We start from the raw sequence: 18,762 nt of genomic DNA, 5'->3' as shown, positions 1-18,762 counted from the left end.
AGTGTTGAGCGTTGTTCACTATTTAAAGCACAATGTTGTTTTACTGAGGGTTTTCTCGTTATTATGATCATGGCTAGTTTTACATCAGCCACATACACTATAATACGCAGAACACAAGAACACACTTTGGGGTTTCCATGACAAATTACACTTTTTGTAGTAGTAGTATCCCACAGTGACACACAACCCTATAAGAGTTTCCCCCAAAACTCAACTCTCCATAGAAGATAAAACCATGACTCATTTTACACTTATTTTGAGGTGTCTACTCCGGGTGAGAGTTAGTCACTGGGTGACCAGTTAATGCTACACTTTCTCCACAGAAAAAAGCCTCTGTCTGGATGTCTAATCCTGTGGCAAGTAGCCTACTGGATCAGTGAACACTCCCACCAAGTGGTTTGTTTCGGCATTGGTACAGTAGGTGGTGCATTTTAGCAGGCCGGGTTAGGGGATGGGTTAGAGCTTGAGGTAGGGTTAGTTAGGGTTAGGGTTTGTCAGGTTAGCAGGCCGGGTTAGGGGATGGGTTACAGCTTGAGGTAGGGTTAGTTAGAGTTAGGGTTTGTCAGGTTAGCAGGCCGGGTTAGGGGATGGGTTTCAGCTTGAGGTAGGGTTAGTTAGGGTTAGGGTATGTCGGGTTAGCAGGCCGGGTTAGGGGATGGGTTACAGCTTGAGGTAGGGTTAGTTAGGGTTAGTTAGGGTTAGGGTTTGTCGGGTTAGCAGGCTGGGTTAGGAGATGGGTTACAGCTTGAGGTAGGGTTAGTTAGGGTTAGGGTATGTCGGGTTAGCAGGCCGGGTTAAGGGATGGGTTACAGCTTGAGGTAGGGTTAGTTAGGGTTAGGGTTTGTCGGGTTAGCAGGCCGGGTTAGGGGATGGGTTACAGCTTGAGGTAGGGTTAGTTAGGGTTAGGGTTTGTCGGGTTAGCAGGCCGGGTTAGGAGATGGGTTACAGCTTGAGGTAGGGTTAGTTAGGGTTAGGGTTTGTTGGGTTAGCAGGCTGGGTTAGGAGATGGGTTACAGCTTGAGGTAGGGTTAGTTAGGGTTAGGGTTTGTCGGGTTAGCAGGCCGGGTTAGGGGATGGGTTACAGCTTGAGGTAGGGTTAGTTAGGGTTTGTCGGGTTAGCAGGCCGGGTTAGGGGATGGGTTACAGCTTGAGGTAGGGTTAGTTAGGGTTTGTCGGGTTAGCAGGCCGGGTTAGGGGATGGGTTGCAGTTTGAGGTAGGGTTAGTTAGGGTTTGTCGGGTTAGCAGGCTGGGTTATGGTTAGGATGGGCCCGTGAGCAGGGTTGGGAAGGTTACTTTTAAAAAGCGATCCCTTACAGTTGCAAGTTTCTTGTTAAAAATTGTAATCGGTAACGTAATCCGATTACCACAATTTAAAAGTAAAGTAAGGGTTTACTTTCAGCTCCTTTCAGATTACTTTTAAATAAAACCCTTTATTTATCCAGATAAAACATGTTTTTATGTTTACAGCCAAGAATGTTTATGCCAAGTATGAAATTAAGAAAAGGACAACATGGTGCTTGAGATAAACCAGGCCAGGTCCAGCCTGGCTTATGTGCGTGGCTGGCTTGTTTCTGTTCAGGACTGGTAGGACGGACGCTAGTCTTGCCACTGAAATAGCTATGAATTGAAATGACATAAAATAATGTCTGATAAATTAAAATAGGTCTTGTCGCCTGGACACATCAGTTTCAATGCTTTCAATGCTAATCCAGCACAATAAGAGCTGGATAGCCAGTTAGCTCATCAGCTCACAACAACTAGCAGCAGCTTCCATAACATTAATGATAGCGGTCAGTAGCTAAAGCAGTTACACTGATGATTCCTGTATCATTAACTATTTTGCTGCAATTCATTCAACTTCTGTTTCTGGACAAATGTAAGGGATAAAAAGATTGGAGTGAAAGGATGAAAATGTGGAGGTTTGGGGTAGTCCCATAAAATCATTCCCACCGGATCTCCCGTGTGGGAGTCCAATGCTCTCACCACTACTCTACTTGTGCAGTGGAGATCGGCGGGTTGATTTTGGTGTTCTTCTTCTAGTCCCTAGTGTGGGTTGAGGTTAGAATAAGGGTTGGGGTTGGGACAGGATCTGATCTATAAGGCAAGGGGTAAAGGTAGGAGTGAAAGGATGAACATGTGAAAGTTTGGGGTATAGTCAATGAAATCATCCCCGATCTCCTGCATGGGAGTCCATTGCTTTCACCACTACTCTACTTGTGCAGAGGTTGGTGACCCGAGATCAAGGCATTGCGCGAGATCGGAATCAGTTCAAGCGGAAGTTTACACACGTATGTGCTGCGACTAAATAGTTCTATGCTAAATATTTTAAAAAGCCTTTCCAGATGAACTAGAATCTTACTTTATGACGAATTATATGTCAGAACGCCAATTAACACCTCGGTGAGTTTCTTGTCTTTGAAATTGAGAGTTTAACATGTTTTTTGAACGATTTTTTACGGTGCTCACCCACATCCATTGTATGACCTAAACGGTGGTAGAGCAATTATCAGACTTTCTCAAAAGTGCTAGTTTTGTCAACGTTTGGATCTGAACCATTGTATATGATCATAAGTAACCTTAAAACAGCGCTAAACATGATTTCCCCCTTTACTACTCCATTAATAGTTAGTCTCAGTCTCTAACTGCATTTTTAGAGCTGGCAAACGCCCTGATGAGATTTCTGGCCGGCGTGTGTGTGCTGTGACCTTGGGGTCTCTGGACATGTGTGTGTGTGTGTGGGGGGGGGGGGGGGGGGCTCAGCTGTGGGTGATCACAGTAATCTGGCAAACCAGACAGTTTCTCTGACGTCTGAACAGGTCAAGGTTAAAATGGAAAAATAGATTGTGTATTTGTGTGTGTTATTGTGTGCCTGTATGGTCAGTTCTCCTGATGACGACGACAGAAGGCACTGGTATGATTAAGACCTAAACTGTTTTAACTTAACTATACATTATCCCTTCCAAATAAATACATTAATAACAGGAACATGTTGTTCAAATTAATCACAAACTCCTTTTCCAGTCTACAACAATGTAAAAAAGAAAGAAAAAAAAAGATATATATGAACTTCAATAATCCCTGTGGGGGGATTTTGGCATTTCAGCAGAGGGAAAGAAGAATACAGCATAGGTTGGATACGTTGGATACATACACCACACCGTCCTATCCCCCTCTTAAACCCTCATCCCAATTACCCCTCATCCCTACCTAATACTGCTGCTACTTCATTACGCAACGACCCCTAACCCCTGTAATGCTGCTGCCACTTCACTGAGCAAATGCAGTGTTGAGCACAGACAGTGAGGTCATCACAGGCCAGGGCCGGACTGGGTGAATATTTCAGGCCAGGAAATGAAGCCCCAGTCCGCCCCTGTCACAGGCACTCACAGAGAATCAAACGTAGATTCACAGTCACACTAGCATGTGCGTACGCATACACGCACATGCACAAACACACGTAGACACGCACGCACACACACACACACACACAGAACACAACAGCTGGCTTCACACAATGAGCAGACAATGGGAGTCTGTGCAGAGTACAGTAAATGACGAAGGTAGCCCTCTGTTGTCACTCCAGAGCAGACTAACACACACACACACTTACAGACACACACTAACAAACACGTGCTAACAGACGCACGCTCTGTGATCAGCTGTGGAGAAGCAATTATGAGCCCTTAGTTTTTGCATTGTCCATTGCAAATTATGTAAATCACACACACACACACACACACACACACACACTACTCACAGCTCTCCTGGATATGGTGAGGAAAGAGTACAATAAGTCATTGATACGGACATGTAAAAAGACCCACCTCACTCACTCACTCACTCACTCACTCACTCACTCACATACAGTACATACGCAAGCACGCGCGCGCACACACACACACACACACACACACACACACACACACACACACAAGCACATTGTGTAACATTACAATCAACTCTTAGACTGGCCGTAAGAGGATAGTCTGTTGAATGTTTGCTGATAGTTGACTAACTAGGTAGCTCATCTCAATTTATAATGAAACCGAAGGCCTTTTGAGTGATGTGACTATAGTTATACTCTTATGTCAGGGGATCTCTAAGATAAAGTAATACTGAGCTTGGGATAAATGTGTGCATGCATGTTATGGAGCTAGGTATACACATAATGCATGTATGTTATTGAGCTAGGTGTACGTGTGTGCATGCATGTTATTGAGCTAGGTGTACGTGTGCATGCATGTTATTGAGCTAGGTATACATGTGCATGCATGTTATTGAGCTATACATGTGCATGCATGTTATTGAGCTAGGTATACATGTGCATGCATGTTATTGAGCTAGGTGTACGTGTGCATGCATGTTATTGAGCTAGGTATACATGTGTGCATGCATGTTATTGAGCTAGGTATACATGTGCATGCATGTTATTGAGCTAGGTATAAACGTGTGCATGTATGTTATGGAGCTAGGTATACACATAATGCATGTATGTTATTGAGCTAGGTATACATGTGTGCATGCATGTTATTGAGCTAGGTATACATGTGTGCATGCATGTTATTGAGCTAGGTATACATGTGTGATTGCATGTTATTGAGCTAGGTAAATGTGTGCATGCATGTTATTGAGCTAGGTATACATGTGCATGCATGTTATTGAGCTAGGTATACATGTGTGCATGCATGTTATTGAGCTAGGTTTACATGTGCATGCATGTTATTGAGCTAGGTATACATGTGCATGCATGTTATTGAGCTAGGTATACATGTGCATGCATGTTATTGAGCTAGGTATACATGTGCATGCATGTTATTAAGCTAGGTATACATGTGTGCATGCATGTTATTGAGCTAAGTATACATGTGTGCATGCATGTTATTGAGCTAGGTATACATGTGCATGCATGTTATTGAGCTAGGTATACATGTGCATGCATGTTATTGAGCTAGGTATACATGTGTGCATGCATGTTATTGAGCTAGGTATACATGTGCATGCATGTTATTGAGCTAGGTATACATGTGTGCATGCATGTTATTGAGCTAGGTATACATGTGTGCATGCATTTTATTGAGCTAGGTATACGTGTGCATGTATGTTATTGAGCTAGGTATACATGTGTGCATGCATGTTATTGAGCTAGGTACAGTATACATGTGTGCATGCATGTTATTGAGCTAGGTATACATGTGTGCATGCATTTTATTGAGCTAGGTATACGTGTGCATGTATGTTATTGAGCTAGGTATACATGTGTGCATGCATGTTATTGAGCTAGGTATACATGTGTGCATGCATGTTATTGAGCTAGGTATACATGTGTGCATGCATGCATGTTATTGAGCTAGGTATACATTTGTGCTTGCATGTTATTGAGGTAGGTATATATGCATACTTGGCAGTTTTGATTTTGATCTCTAACAGGAAGCCAGAACCTTTCTTAGTGTGGTGCCTCACATATGTCACTAGTGTCACTAGCTTGCACAAGTCTGAAATGCCTGCCATGAATCATGTCAACCAACATTTGCTGAACGTCAAATATTACAAAAAAAATGTTTTTACAGGGAGAGACATGACAGGAAAATAAACAAGTAAAGTAAATATATATATGCTTCTGGGAAATATAGTGTGTGGGCCTACTAGTGTCTGGCAAGTCTTACAATGCGGTAGCAGATTTAGGCCAGGCAACCACGTACTGCAGTGTGAGCCTGCTGCCAAACCTTGTGAGAACAAAGTCTCTAAGCACGTCACTGACGAAATGAATACTGGTTGAGATACATCCTATGTCATGACTACTGAATAATGTGTTTGATTTGTTTGGTGCTTTTTCAGACACATTTCTTCATTTTAATTAGAATTTTTTAAAGAGTCACAATACAGAATGCCTCATTTTCATCACTCTGAGTCATACAATGTACATCTTAGCCTGATTTTGAGGTAAATCCCTGATTTGTTTACTATGTGGATGAGTTACAAAGACTCTTGACCATATAGAATCCTTTACCCTCTCCTCCACTCATCTGATCACTAATGCCACTCTTTTTGAATCATGAGCTGAATATAACCATTTTATATAACGGATCTGTCTGGGATCTGTCTGAGATTTGTTTGGGATCTGTCTGAGATTTGTTTGGGATCTGTCTGGGATCTGTCTGTGATCTGTTGGGATCTGTTGGGATCTGTCTGGGATCCGTTTGGGATCTGTCTGGGATCTGTTGGGATCTGTCTGGGATCTGTTGGGATCTGTCTGGGATATGTCTGGGATCTGTTGGGATCTGTCTGGGATCTGTTGGGATCTGTCTGGGATCTGTCTGGGATCTGTTCGTGTTGTGTTGATGTCACCCTGAGAATAATGGCGCGTTCCAGGCAACCCGTAACTCGTGTTTTTCCGACCTCCTACACGTGAAAATGCTCTGGAATGGCAGTCAAACCCGTAACTTCCCACCCGTGAACTCGTACAGGTCGATGTACTCCCAGTTGCCGGGTGGGAAGTTACGGGTTTGACTGCCATTCCAGAGCATTTTCACGTGTAGGAGGTCGGAAAAACACGAGTTACGGGTGGCCTGGAATGCACCATACGTGGAGATGAGATGACATGACAGAGACAATGCCCTCAGCTTTGAGCCAACCCACTCTGCTCAGTACTCTGCAGTCCACTCTTTAAACACACACACACACACACACACGTGCAGACACACACACACGCAGACACACACACACACACACACACACACACACGCGTGCAGAGTAGACACACACACACGCAGACACACACACACACACACACACACACGCACGCATGCAGACACACGCACACACATACACACACACACACACACACACACACACCCTATGAGGGTTAGAGTACTCATTGATCTGAGTATGGTTATGTCACTGATTGCGTCATAGCATGGTGTTAGTTCACCAGCACACTGTAGTGCACCCTCTATTGGTGTGGTGATCTAGGTAATTAAGAATGGAGGCGTTATGATATTAAGATTGAGACTTTAAAACACAAAAAACAGTTGAGATTTCCATGGTGTCCCAAGAAATATACTGTAAACAATTGTGATGCACAGTCAACGATTACCATGTTGTTGCTTATTTTTGAGATCACACGTACATGTATGGTGTATCTAAGATGTGTAGAGGGTGATCACGAGGGCAACCAGACAGTCCCTCGGGGGGCTCCACAGCACGGTAGCAATAGCAGCTCTTCAGCTTCTAAGCATCTTTGGCGTTGTAGAAATAAGTGATTATATGTGCACATGCAGCTTCAGTCTACCTTCTATCAGCATCACAAACCGGAGATCAAAACATCAGTCATTGTAACACGTTCTGAGTAGCCATAGAAACATTCTTGTCATCAAAATGACAATTGTGCCATCTTGTGGTCAGAAAGATATTAACACATTTCTCCTGCAGCTCAGACACGCATGCTAAGGGGCACATACAGAAAGAGAAGATTGCATTAGTAAGGGATTGAAAGTAAATGTTCAGGCATCATTTTCACAGATGTGCCAGTCTTCATACAACGTGTGTACACGTCACCTTTTAGTTGTAAGTTCCAATAGTCAAAGGAAGGAAGTCATGATTTGAAGTGAAATAGAGGTTACATCTTTATTTACCCTCCAGGCAGAGTGGACACCTCCTCATCACAATGCACAAAACCCTATACTGGTAACATAGTCTATGAAACAGTCTAGTATTATATGAAACATAGTCTATTATTTGAAACAGTATATATGAAACATATTCTATTATATGAAACAGTCTAGTAGTACAGTATATGAAACATAGTCTATTATTTGTAACAGTCTAGTAGTATATGAAACATAGTCTATTATATGAAACAGTCTAGTAGTATATGAAACAGTCTATTATTTGAAACAGTCAACTATTCTAAAGAGAAGGTGCATGTTTATTTTTATCTTCAGAGCGCACACCACTTTACTAGAGAAGAGAACACTGAGGAATGTCTGTTTGTTTGCATTTTCATACAAATCAGTAGGTTAAAAATTACAAAAATGTTTTATTAACACATGAATTGCGCGATATACAGTACAGTATTTTCAAATATTTAAACTATTACAGGCTCAAACTATCGTTAAACCAACATTACTGTAATAGCTGCCACGTTACAAAAGTTTTAAACACTGTGACATCAGGTATACCTCATTTAGCATCTATTTCACATGAAAATAGCTGGGTGTATTTCATCTTCTGGCCCAGGAATAACCAGGTATAAAGTAGAAACAGTTGTGAATCAGGTAATTATACATTATTGTGAGTGAATGGTTCTAAGCACCTAACAGGATAGTTTAACAAATTATTAGTAAAAACAAAGTATCTGAATCTGATGAAGTCCTTCCTGGGGAAAGAGTTAGGGTTAGGGTGATGTTTGAGGGTTAGGGTTAGGGTTAGGTTGATGTTTGAGGGGTGAACAAAGCAGAACAGCAGTATACTGTGTGCAAACATTTTCTTTCTTTTTTTGGTCCAGCACCATTTTTTGGGGCATGTGCATATACCTTGTCTTTGTTCCAGGAAACTCTTCTGCACATGCTCAGTAGAGGGTATGAAGAGCACTCAACACCAGACTATATAACCTAGAGATCTGGAGGTTATAGATGTTCTGATTATAACCTAGAGATCTGGAGGTCAGAGATGCTCTGATTATAACCTACTGTCGAGATCTGGAGGTCACCTGATTATAACCTTGAGATCTGGAGATAATGTAGTAGATGTTCTGATTATAACCCAGAAGCTTTTAGCTATTTCCAGTCCAGGCTACAATATAACTTCATAACGGGACGGTAAATCACCAAACATCACAATCAGTGGTCCGGGAGAGAGCAGGAGAGAGAGGGAGATGTCCAGTTATTGGGCTTCGGCCATCAAGCAGACCGGCTGGACTCACTGGGCTTCCAACACGTTGATGTTGGCAATTCCATGGACCTGCCTGAGCTGCCGACAGTCCAGGGAAGCGAGCAGCTTCCTGGGTCCGGACAACGTTGGCACAAAGGTCTCTGTCAGAGTCTTTGTAGCATGGCTGCTGATGTTACTGAGGCAGAAGACAGGAGAGACACTCAGAAATGCATCCGTTTGTAAAAAATGAGCGCGTTTATTCGTCTGCGTGTGTTCCTCACCCCACGGCGATCTTTCGAACGCTCTGAAGACCCAGCCCTTCCACACGGATCACCACCCCCTTCAGGGGGCGGGGCAGCGGGTTGGTGAAGGAGATCTCAGCCGCCATCTTTTTCCCCACCACGGCCTCCCCGATAGGCTAGGGGAGACCAAACCGGGAAATAACAAAATGGTAAATGCACTTATATAGCGTTTATATCCAAAGCTCTTTACAATGGCCTCTCATTCACCCATTCACACACACATTCACACACCAATGGCGGCAGCTGCCATGCAAGGCGCTAGCCTGCTCATTGGGAGCAATTTGGGGTTCAGGGTCTTGCCCAAGGACACTCTGACATGTGGACAGGAGGAGCCGGGATTCGAACCGTCGACCCTGCAGTCATTGGACGACCCGCTCTACCTCCCGAGTCACAGCCGCCCCCCCCAACCATCACACCATATTGTAAAAGGTGACTAATGATGGACAGGTACTGTACACAGGCAGGGTTCTTCTCACCTTGATGGTGATGTCTGGGGTTCTGAGTCGGAAGCTGAACTGTGTGGCCAGAACCTGCTGGGTCTCATTGACCCGGCCTGACAGGGTCAGCATCAGGGCCCCCTGGTCCACCAGCTGGTCCTGATAGTGCTGGTACTCAAGAATGCATTCTATGTTCTTTACTGTGACCAGGAGAGGAGAACATGAGGTAGTCAGAACAGCCTGGTAATACATATACTGTAGGCTAGGCAATATGTGAGAAAATGTCACCTAACCCAGGACTGCAGACTGTAACAGCAATTATTTATGTTATATACGGCTAATGAAATCTTCCCATTTAACATATCAAAAGCCCATGAAAGTCCAAGTGGTGGAACATTGTCAAAATTGTCATCATTTGTGCATAGATCAAAAACGGCAAAACTGTCCATTTTACTGACACACACAAGTTTATCATTTGTTCTGGTTATATTAAACATGTATATGACAAACAGACTTAATGTCCACATCATGTTCATTATATTATAAGGAAAGCCGAAACCTGAAATAACATGTATTTGTATAAATCTGCCGTTTAAATCAGTGTCAGTGCTGGACATGACGGAAGGCAGGCCGTGTCCCTCACCCTCGTTGGGCTGCAGCTCCACCTGGGTTTTGTCCTTCTTCACGGTGGCCTTGTGCACGCCGGTGTAGTACATTACCGCCACCTGGCTGTGGAGGACGCCGGTGCGCTTCTCAGAGCAGGTGTTCTGCAGGACGATGGTCAGCCGGGCGTCGGCGCCCATGCGCGGGCCCTCCCCTTCCATCGTCACCTGGACGGCGATGTCCTCGGCCGAGGGGGAGGCGTAGGTCTCTGGCTTGGAGCCGTAGCGACAGGCGGTCTCTACCGCGATGCGCTCCTGCTCTGAGCCTGGAACAGAGAACGAGATAATTGCCCTCCGGTTTTCTTGTGTGAAACTGGAGACATATTTGATGTTGTTTCTTGTACGTTTCGATACCTTCTGGGTGTTTGTAAAGGTGCGTGATGTCATGCCGTTGGTCGGAGCCCACTGCCTTGGTGGTGATGTTGTGTCCCACTGCCTTCTTCTCCATGTAGATCTGGGTGAAAGTGCCGTCTCTTTGCCTCTGCCAGTAGATCTTATCGCTGTTCACCTGCAGCACAACATGGACACACATGGGCGTTCACAGAAGGTCATGAGGTCATCACTCTGTGTCTGTCATTATCGTCTCTTATCTTACCAACCAATCAGTGATGAGAAATATTTTTTTACATTCAAGTCAAGTGGATGTGTGTGTAATTGAGTGAAGCGCGAGTAGCTGGTGAAACTCCTGGTAGCTGATGAAACGCCTCAAAGGAGCACTGACAGTCGCTCCAAGAGGGACGTCCCTATTGGCGCAACTGTCAGCGTTTCCGCCTCACAAGCGAGAGACCTTGTCGAACGTGGGGTTCGAATCCCAAGCTATTAACATGGGTCACATGCAGGGATGAAAATTAACTTTTTTGGCTCACGGTGAGTCACCTGCCAAGGGGACTGTAGATGAAAAAATCTACCGGCCAAGTATATATTTTTTTCAGATATCCTTCCGAAATCTAGTCGCCAATTGAAAATTTTACCTGCATTTGTCTGGTGGCAGGTGTTAATTTTCAGCCTTGGTCACATGTGCAATATAGACAAACCTCTGCGAAGATGAATGGCGCGTCGTGTTTGAGGAACACTTTGCCGTCGCGGATAGCTGAGATGGAGGCGGGGCCACAGCGGAATGTTCCCTGGCTGGTCTCCTGAGGGGTGGAGTCTACAACCTGCCACCCACCCATACCTGCCGGGAGGTCTGGTCTGGCCATCCAACAGTCATTCCACACATGGAAGTTCCTACAGAGAGAGAGGGAGAGAGAGAGAGAGAGAGAGAGAGAGAGAGAGGGGAAGATGTTACATACTGTACATTACCTAGCATTACATTAGACATGACAGTCATTTAGCAGACCCTTTTATCCAAAGCGACTAACAATAATTGCATTTAACGGAGGAAGAGCCAATGTACTATGTAGACAATGGAGACAATGTACAATGTACTAGCGATACAGATATTAGGAAAATGTTGCACGCTGGCAATGGTGAGATGCTATAGCACGACAGAAATGTTGTAAAGCAGTGTAGGTGAGATGCTAGTGTAACCATACGTTTCGGCAAACCCCCGGGTGGGATTCCAACCGTGGTTTTCCCGCGGGAGAGACACCGTTTTAACCAGGTACGCCACCGAAAAGTTAGCTCTGCATCGTCAGGGGTGGATGGTGTTTATACTGGGGGAGTGAGTTTAACCGACAACTCAAAACCTACTCAGGACTCATGAGAACCCAGTTACACTTGGTTACACTCACCCCCCTAAACGTACTCCACATCCACAGGGCATCTGGGTCACGGCACCAGTGTAACCCATATGTTTCGGCATGCCCGGGGTGGGATTCAAACCTCCCATGGGACAGACACTGTTTTAACCAGCTACACCAGGGGCGGTTGGATGGTATTTATACTGGGGGAGTGAGTTTAACCAACAACTCGTTACCTAATCAGGACTCACAAGAACCCAGTTACACTTGGTTACACCAGCATGATAGAAATGTTGTCCAGGGGTGTGATACTAACACAACAGAAATGTTTGTAGTGATGGTGTGATACTAACACAACAGAAATGTTGGCAGTGATGGTGAGATACTAAAGTAGCACGACAGAAAGTGTTCTGCTTACCATATGGAGTCAGTGTTCAGGTGATTTATTGGCTCTAAGTCTTCATCAAAGTAAATGTCCATTGTCAAGGAGACGTCTGTGTCATGAGCAGAGTTGAAGTTTGTCACACTGCGGCAGGGAATGCCTAGACAGCGCAGCACTGAGGGAGGTGTGGAGGTCAGAGGTGAGAGGTCAATACATTCTGTAATAAGCGGTAATAAGCGGTAATAATCAATAATAAGCTGTAATAATGAATAGTGTACTGGTTTATCTCGCTTTTACTGTATGTCTGTTGTTCCTTACATTGTATCAACTGTGCACATTCTTTATACTGTACCTTGTATGTCAATATTTATGTATTTTGTATTTATACATGCATTGTATGCAGGGCTCCCTTATATAAAAAATATTCTCAATGGGACTCCCTGCTTAAATAAAGGTTAAATAAAATTAAATAAAATTAAAAATCATTCCTGTTTCACTTCTTACTGTTGCATGACATAATATATATATATATATATATATATATATATATATATATATATATATATATAAACAGAGACACAGCTTACCTGTGGTGGTGATGCCAGAGAAGACCCAGCATTGACCGTATTTAACAGGGGAGCCTCGCTCCTTGTGGTACGTCTTCAGGATGTCCACGCTGCCGCTCCACACTGTGGGCGCCGTCCCGCCCGTGTACACATCTGACCAGTTCCCCACCAGGACGCCACGGTCATCAGAGGAGTTGATCTGGGATAACAGTGAGGTGTGTGGGGGGGGGGACACTTTCTACTGAGCACTGAGCTGGCAGAATAGAGTTAGGAAGTACTAAGGAAGCGTTGGTTTGAAACGCAGAGGTTTGACTCACCATGGCTGAAAGGACTCGCACCACATTAACAGGGTCTCCCCAGCCAGAGGGCGGAGTCCCACTCTTCTTCAGAACGTAGAGAGAGGCGGCAAGCATCCCAGCAGTAAACTGAGACAAGACCAGAGAGAGAGAGAGAGAGAGAGAGAGAGGGAGAGAGAGAGGGAGGGAGAGAGAGAGAGAGAGAGAGGGAGAGAGAGAGAGGGAGAGGGAGAGGGAGGGAGAGATAAAGGAAATAATAAAGGAAATAAATAATATATAAATAACAAGAGAGAGACAAAGGAAATAATGTGAAAGGTAATAAATAATATAGAAATAACAAAAGAGAGAGAGAGAAAGAGAGAGAGAGACAGAGAAAAAGAGAGAGAGGGAGAGAGAGAGAGAAAGAGAGAGACAGAGAGAAAGAGAGAGAGGGAGAGAGAGAGAGAGAGAGGGGAGAGAGAGAGAGAGAGAGAGAGGGAGGGAGAGAGAGAGAGGGGAGAGAGAGAGAGAGAGAGAGAGGGAGGGAGAGAGGGGGAGGGAGAGGGAGAGAGAGAGGGAGAGAGAGGGAGAGAGAGGGAGAGAGAGAGGTGGAGGGAGAGAGAGAGAGAGAGAGGGAGGGAGAGAGGGGGAGAGAGAGAGAGAGAGAGAGGGAGGGAGAGAGGGGGAGGAGGTCCCTCAGGTTTTATCAAGACGTTTTGGTCATTTCCTCCACAGTCCCTCACCTGTCCGTAGTTCCACGTTCTTTCCCCGATCTGGCGTTCCGTGCCGTAGTAGAGCCGGCCCACGTCATTCAGAACATACTCCTCCAACTCCTGCTCATCGTCCATGAACACTGTATCATCTGACAGAGAGGGAGCAAGGGAGACCTGAACACTGTATCATCTGACAGAGAGGGAGGGAGGGAGACCTGAACACTGTATCATCTGACAGAGAGGGAGGGAGACCTGAACACTGTATCACCTGACAGAGAGGGAGGGAGGGAGACCTGAACACTGTATCATCTGACAGAGAGGGAGGGAGGGAGACCTGAACACTGTATCATCTGACAGAGAGGGAGGGAGGGAGACCTGAACACTGTATCATCTGACAGAGAGGGAGGGAGGGAGACCTGAACACTGTATCATCTGACAGAGGGAGGGAGAGAGACCTGAACACTGTATCATCTGACAGAAAGGGAGGGAGGGAGACCTGAACACTGTATCATCAGACAGAGAGGGAGGGAGGGAGACCTGAACACTGTATCATCTGACAGAGAGGGAGGGAGGGAGGGAGGGAGGGAGGGAGGGAGGGAGGGAGGGAGGGAGGGAGGGAGGGAGGGAGGGAGGGAGACCTGAACACTGTATCATCTGACAGAGAGGGAGGGGGGGAGACCTGAACACTGTATCATCTGACAGAGAGGGAGGGAGGGAGACCTGAACACTATATCATCTGACAGAGAGGGAGGGAGGGAGACCTGAACACTGTATCATCTGACAGAGAGGGAGGGAGGGAGACCTGAACACTGTATCATCTGACAGAGAGGGAGGGAGGGAGACCTGAACACTGTATCACCTGACAGAGAGGGAGGGAGGGAGACCTGAACACTGTATCATCTGACAGAGAGGGAGGGAGGGAGACCTGAACACTGTATCACCTGACAGAGAGGGAGACCTGAACACTGTATCATCTGACAGAGAGGGAGGGAGGGAGACCTGAACACTGTATCATCTGACAGAGAGGGAGGGAGGGAGACCTGAACACTGTATCATCTGACAGAGAGGGAGGGAGGGAGACCTGAACACTGTATCATCTGACAGAGAGGGAGGGAGGGAGACCTGAACACTGTATCACCTGACAGAGAGGGAGGGAGGGAGACCTGAACACTGTATCATCTGACAGAGAGGGAGGGAGGGAGACCTGAACACTGTATCATCTGACAGAGAGGGAGGGAGGGAGACCTGAACACTGTATTATCTGACAGAGAGGGAGGGAGGGAGACCTGAACACTGTATCATCTGACAGAGAGGGAGGGAGGGAGACCTGAACACTGTATCATCTGACAGAGAGGGAGGGGGGAGACCTGAACACTGTATCATCTGACAGAGAGGGAGGGAGGGAGACCTGAACACTGTATCATCTGACAGAGAGGGAGGGAGGGAGACCTGAACACTGTATCATCTGACAGAGAGGGAGGGAGGGAGACCTCATGAACACAGTATCATCTGACAGAGAGGGAGGGAGGGAGACCTGAACACTGTATCATCTGACAGAGAGGAAGGGGGGGAGACCTGAACACTGTATCACCTGACAGAGAGGGAGGGGGGGAGACCTGAACACTGTATCATCTGACAGAGAGGGAGGGAGGGAGACCTGAACACTGTATCACCTGACAGAGAGGGAGGGAGGGAGACCTGAACACTGTATCATCTGACAGAGAGGGAGGGAGGGAGACCTCGGTCACAGCAGACTCATGTCATCATCTTGGATTGAGGGTAGGGTGGAGTATTGTGTCTCTGAACATAATATCCTTCATGCCAAATTCCTCTAACGTTATTAATCCCATCTGTGGCTCACAGTGGCACAGACATTTTGGGGGGCAGGTGCTCAGTGAGAAATAAGGGCACCTCGGCGCGCGGAACTGCTGTCTGCCTGCTGTAGGCCATAGCTGTAGCTCTCTCTCTCTCTCCCTCTCTTTCTCCCTCTCTTTCTCCCTCTCTCTTTCTTTTCTTGGCTTTATGCTGCAATTGGTAAATGAGCCAAATCAATGTTCTGCTGTGCATGATAAAGTACACTGTAAAAAAAAAAAGGTTTAAAACTAACTTTCAAATGGGCACTTGCCTGGTCCAGAGGGCAAAGGTCAGGTGCTCTAGCACCACCTAGTGTCTATCTGTGCACGTCCCTGGTGGCTCATCTAATTAGCGTTCATAGAACTGCCCAGACATTGAGCTATGATTGGCTTTGACAGATCTATCTCCTAACAGATCAATCTCTACCTATCTCTGACACTGAGAGATCAATCTCTACCTATCTCTGGGATTGACAGATATATCTCTACCTATCTCTGACATTGACAGATATATCTCTACCTATCTCTGACACTGAGAGATCAATCTCTACCTATCTCTGACATTGACAGATATATCTCTACCTATCTCTGAAATTGACAGATATATCTCTACCTATCTCTGGCATTGACAGATATATCTCTACCTATCTCTGGCATTGACAGATATATCATCTATCTATGACAGATACAGATCTATCTCCTGGGTGTCAGAATCTTTGAAATTGGTTGATGTTGTGGATTGGCTCTCGCTTAAACCAATGACACTTGGGGCTGCCCGGTGGCTCATGGGTTCAAAGTGCATACCATGTAAAGGCTAGTTCTTACCGCAGCAGCCTGGGTTCGAATCCGGCCCGGGTCATGTGCTGCATCTCTCTCATTCGTGTCTTTGAAGCTGGTTGGTTATATCACAGTTTCCCATGTCTTTACACAGTCCTTTGCATTTTTATTGAACACTGCGAGGTCCTTTGAGCTGCACTGGTTGGGTAGTAGAGGGCAGATGAGGCAGTGCTGCATTGTCTGCTCCTCTTGTCCACATGTGCTGCATAACCTACTCTCTCTCTCCCACCTTTCCTGTCAATCTACACTGTCCTATATAATAAAGCAGAAATGCCCCAAAAATATATTTTACAATAAAAAACAAATGACCCTGTATGTTGTGCCTACCTTCACACCAGGGATTGAACAGGATGAAGATGTCATTGGCAGGGTCGTGCGTTGATAGGGCCTCACCCTTAGGGCTGTGCGTCTCCACAATGAGCTTATATCGGCCAATCACAGCTGTGGGTAGGGTGTTTACAGATAACTTGATCCTGTTGCCGTCCTGTTGGACGATCTTGGCCTCCCAGCGGTCGTCCTCCAGGCTCTCCACCAATGGGATGATGATGTGAGTGCCTTTGGATACTGTGGGCAGACGGCCTGCCGAGACACACGCACACACACACACACACACACACGCACGCACGCACGCACGCGCACGCGCACGCGCACGCACACACACACACACACACGCACACGAACACACACACACACACACACACACGTTAGGAGACGTACTAGGGACAAACAATATGAAGAATGTGGAATCAGATGTGTGTTACTACTGATTCAGCTACAGCCTTTTACACCTGGCATTAAAATGTGTCTGGTATCCAGACTGTATCTAGATATATCTGCCATCCGCAAACACAGAGAATCACATTGACAATCTCTCCTCGCACAAACACCCGTGCACGCACACACACACACACACACGCACGCACACACACACACACAACACATACACAAGATTAACTTGTGACTTGGTAGTTAAGCTTTTTCTGGTGAGAAAGAGATGGCAGTGGGGGGGGTTTGGACCATGAGAAGTATAGGTTTCTAATTGGAGCACTTTCCCATCACACATGACTCAAGCTTTAAAATAACTCCCCCCCCCCCACAGCCCCTCCAAAAAGAATGAAAAGAAAGAAAAAATGAAAAGAAAATTCTAGAAAATGTCCTTCTTTTCCCAGGCTCACTGGCCATGTGACGGCTCGTAAAGGTGGTTCTGTTGTCATGTGACGGCTCATAAAGGTGGTTCTGTTGTCATGTGACGGCTCATAAAGGTGGTTCTGTTGTCATGTGACGGCTCATAAAGGTGGTTCTGTTGTCATGTGCATGTCTTTCCCAGGTACTTTCTCAGAATGAGAAATAAGAATATCATAAAGTAAACAGAATATATGAAACAAAAATGTACAATCCTCTGCTCTCGGTTTTAAATGTCTGTGCAACCAGAGGTCCTGTTTTAATTTGACTGAAATAGCAGTTATGAGCTGGCTGGAATGAAAACTAAACGATTAACCTCCTCTATCTCTACAGTCCGTCCTGTATTCAGGCGCTGTACATTATGCACATTTTTAAACCAGAGAGGTAGATCTGAAGCTTTAGTAACCTGAACCTGTTTGAAACTAACTTCATATTTTTCAGTGAATTGTGTACAGTAAAATGATGAATGTTAGTCATTCACTGCCTGTTGTATTGTGGGGATCATCAATATCACAGAATGTCTACAGTTTTTTTCAATCTATCAGAAGTGGGAAAAAAGGTGGTGGATGAACAGCCTGCATAGCTACGGATCAATAAAAAAACAAAATTAGAGACCTCAAGAACCCTAACCCTTTAGTGACATCAAGAACCATAACCTTTTAGAGAACTCAATAACCTTAACCCAGACCTCAAGAACCCTTTAGAGACCTCAAGAACCCTTTAGAGACCTCAAGAACCTTAACCCTAACCCTTTAGTGACATTGAGAAACTAGGAGTGCATCAGCAATTACACATTGTGTAACAACTCAACACCAGGACTGACTGACCTGTTTTAAGATTAAGATGAAGGTTGTCGGTTTTGGGGTCAAATGGTCGCGAAAGTTCAAGCCACATCTGAAACGTCTTTCCCCGGCGGATGATAAGGTCATCGTCACCATGGTAACGGTCCGTGTGATGCTCCGTACGGTTCTGGCCCGTCTTGGCTTTCATGAGGTCCACAGA

General features: G+C 45.5%; 1 protein-coding gene across 1 annotated transcript in view; it reads right to left on the bottom strand.

Annotated features, from left to right (window-relative positions):
* Positions 1-8,917: 8,917 nt before the first annotated feature.
* The window catches only part of LOC311307363 (protein-glutamine gamma-glutamyltransferase K-like), a gene marked incomplete at both ends in the record, with an annotated part of 10,773 nt that continues 928 nt past the window's right edge, over positions 8,918-18,762 (bottom strand). The window contains 12 exons of the mRNA XM_084436158.1: positions 8,918-9,065; positions 9,151-9,287; positions 9,648-9,808; positions 10,252-10,536; positions 10,625-10,778; positions 11,305-11,497; positions 12,371-12,509; positions 12,922-13,099; positions 13,218-13,325; positions 13,919-14,037; positions 16,906-17,157; positions 18,588-18,762. The exon at positions 18,588-18,762 is cut by the window's right edge and continues 20 nt beyond it. Coding sequence (XP_084292284.1) covers positions 8,918-9,065; positions 9,151-9,287; positions 9,648-9,808; positions 10,252-10,536; positions 10,625-10,778; positions 11,305-11,497; positions 12,371-12,509; positions 12,922-13,099; positions 13,218-13,325; positions 13,919-14,037; positions 16,906-17,157; positions 18,588-18,762 — 2,049 coding nt within the window. The remainder of the gene's footprint in view (positions 9,066-9,150; positions 9,288-9,647; positions 9,809-10,251; positions 10,537-10,624; positions 10,779-11,304; positions 11,498-12,370; positions 12,510-12,921; positions 13,100-13,217; positions 13,326-13,918; positions 14,038-16,905; positions 17,158-18,587) is intronic.

Source organism: Borostomias antarcticus (assembly GCF_949987555.1).
Source record: "Borostomias antarcticus genome assembly, chromosome: 3".
NCBI lineage: Eukaryota > Metazoa > Chordata > Actinopteri > Stomiiformes > Stomiidae > Borostomias > Borostomias antarcticus.
The sequence above is the reverse complement of the archived record's forward strand: the minus strand, read 5'-3'. Positions and strand labels throughout refer to the sequence as shown.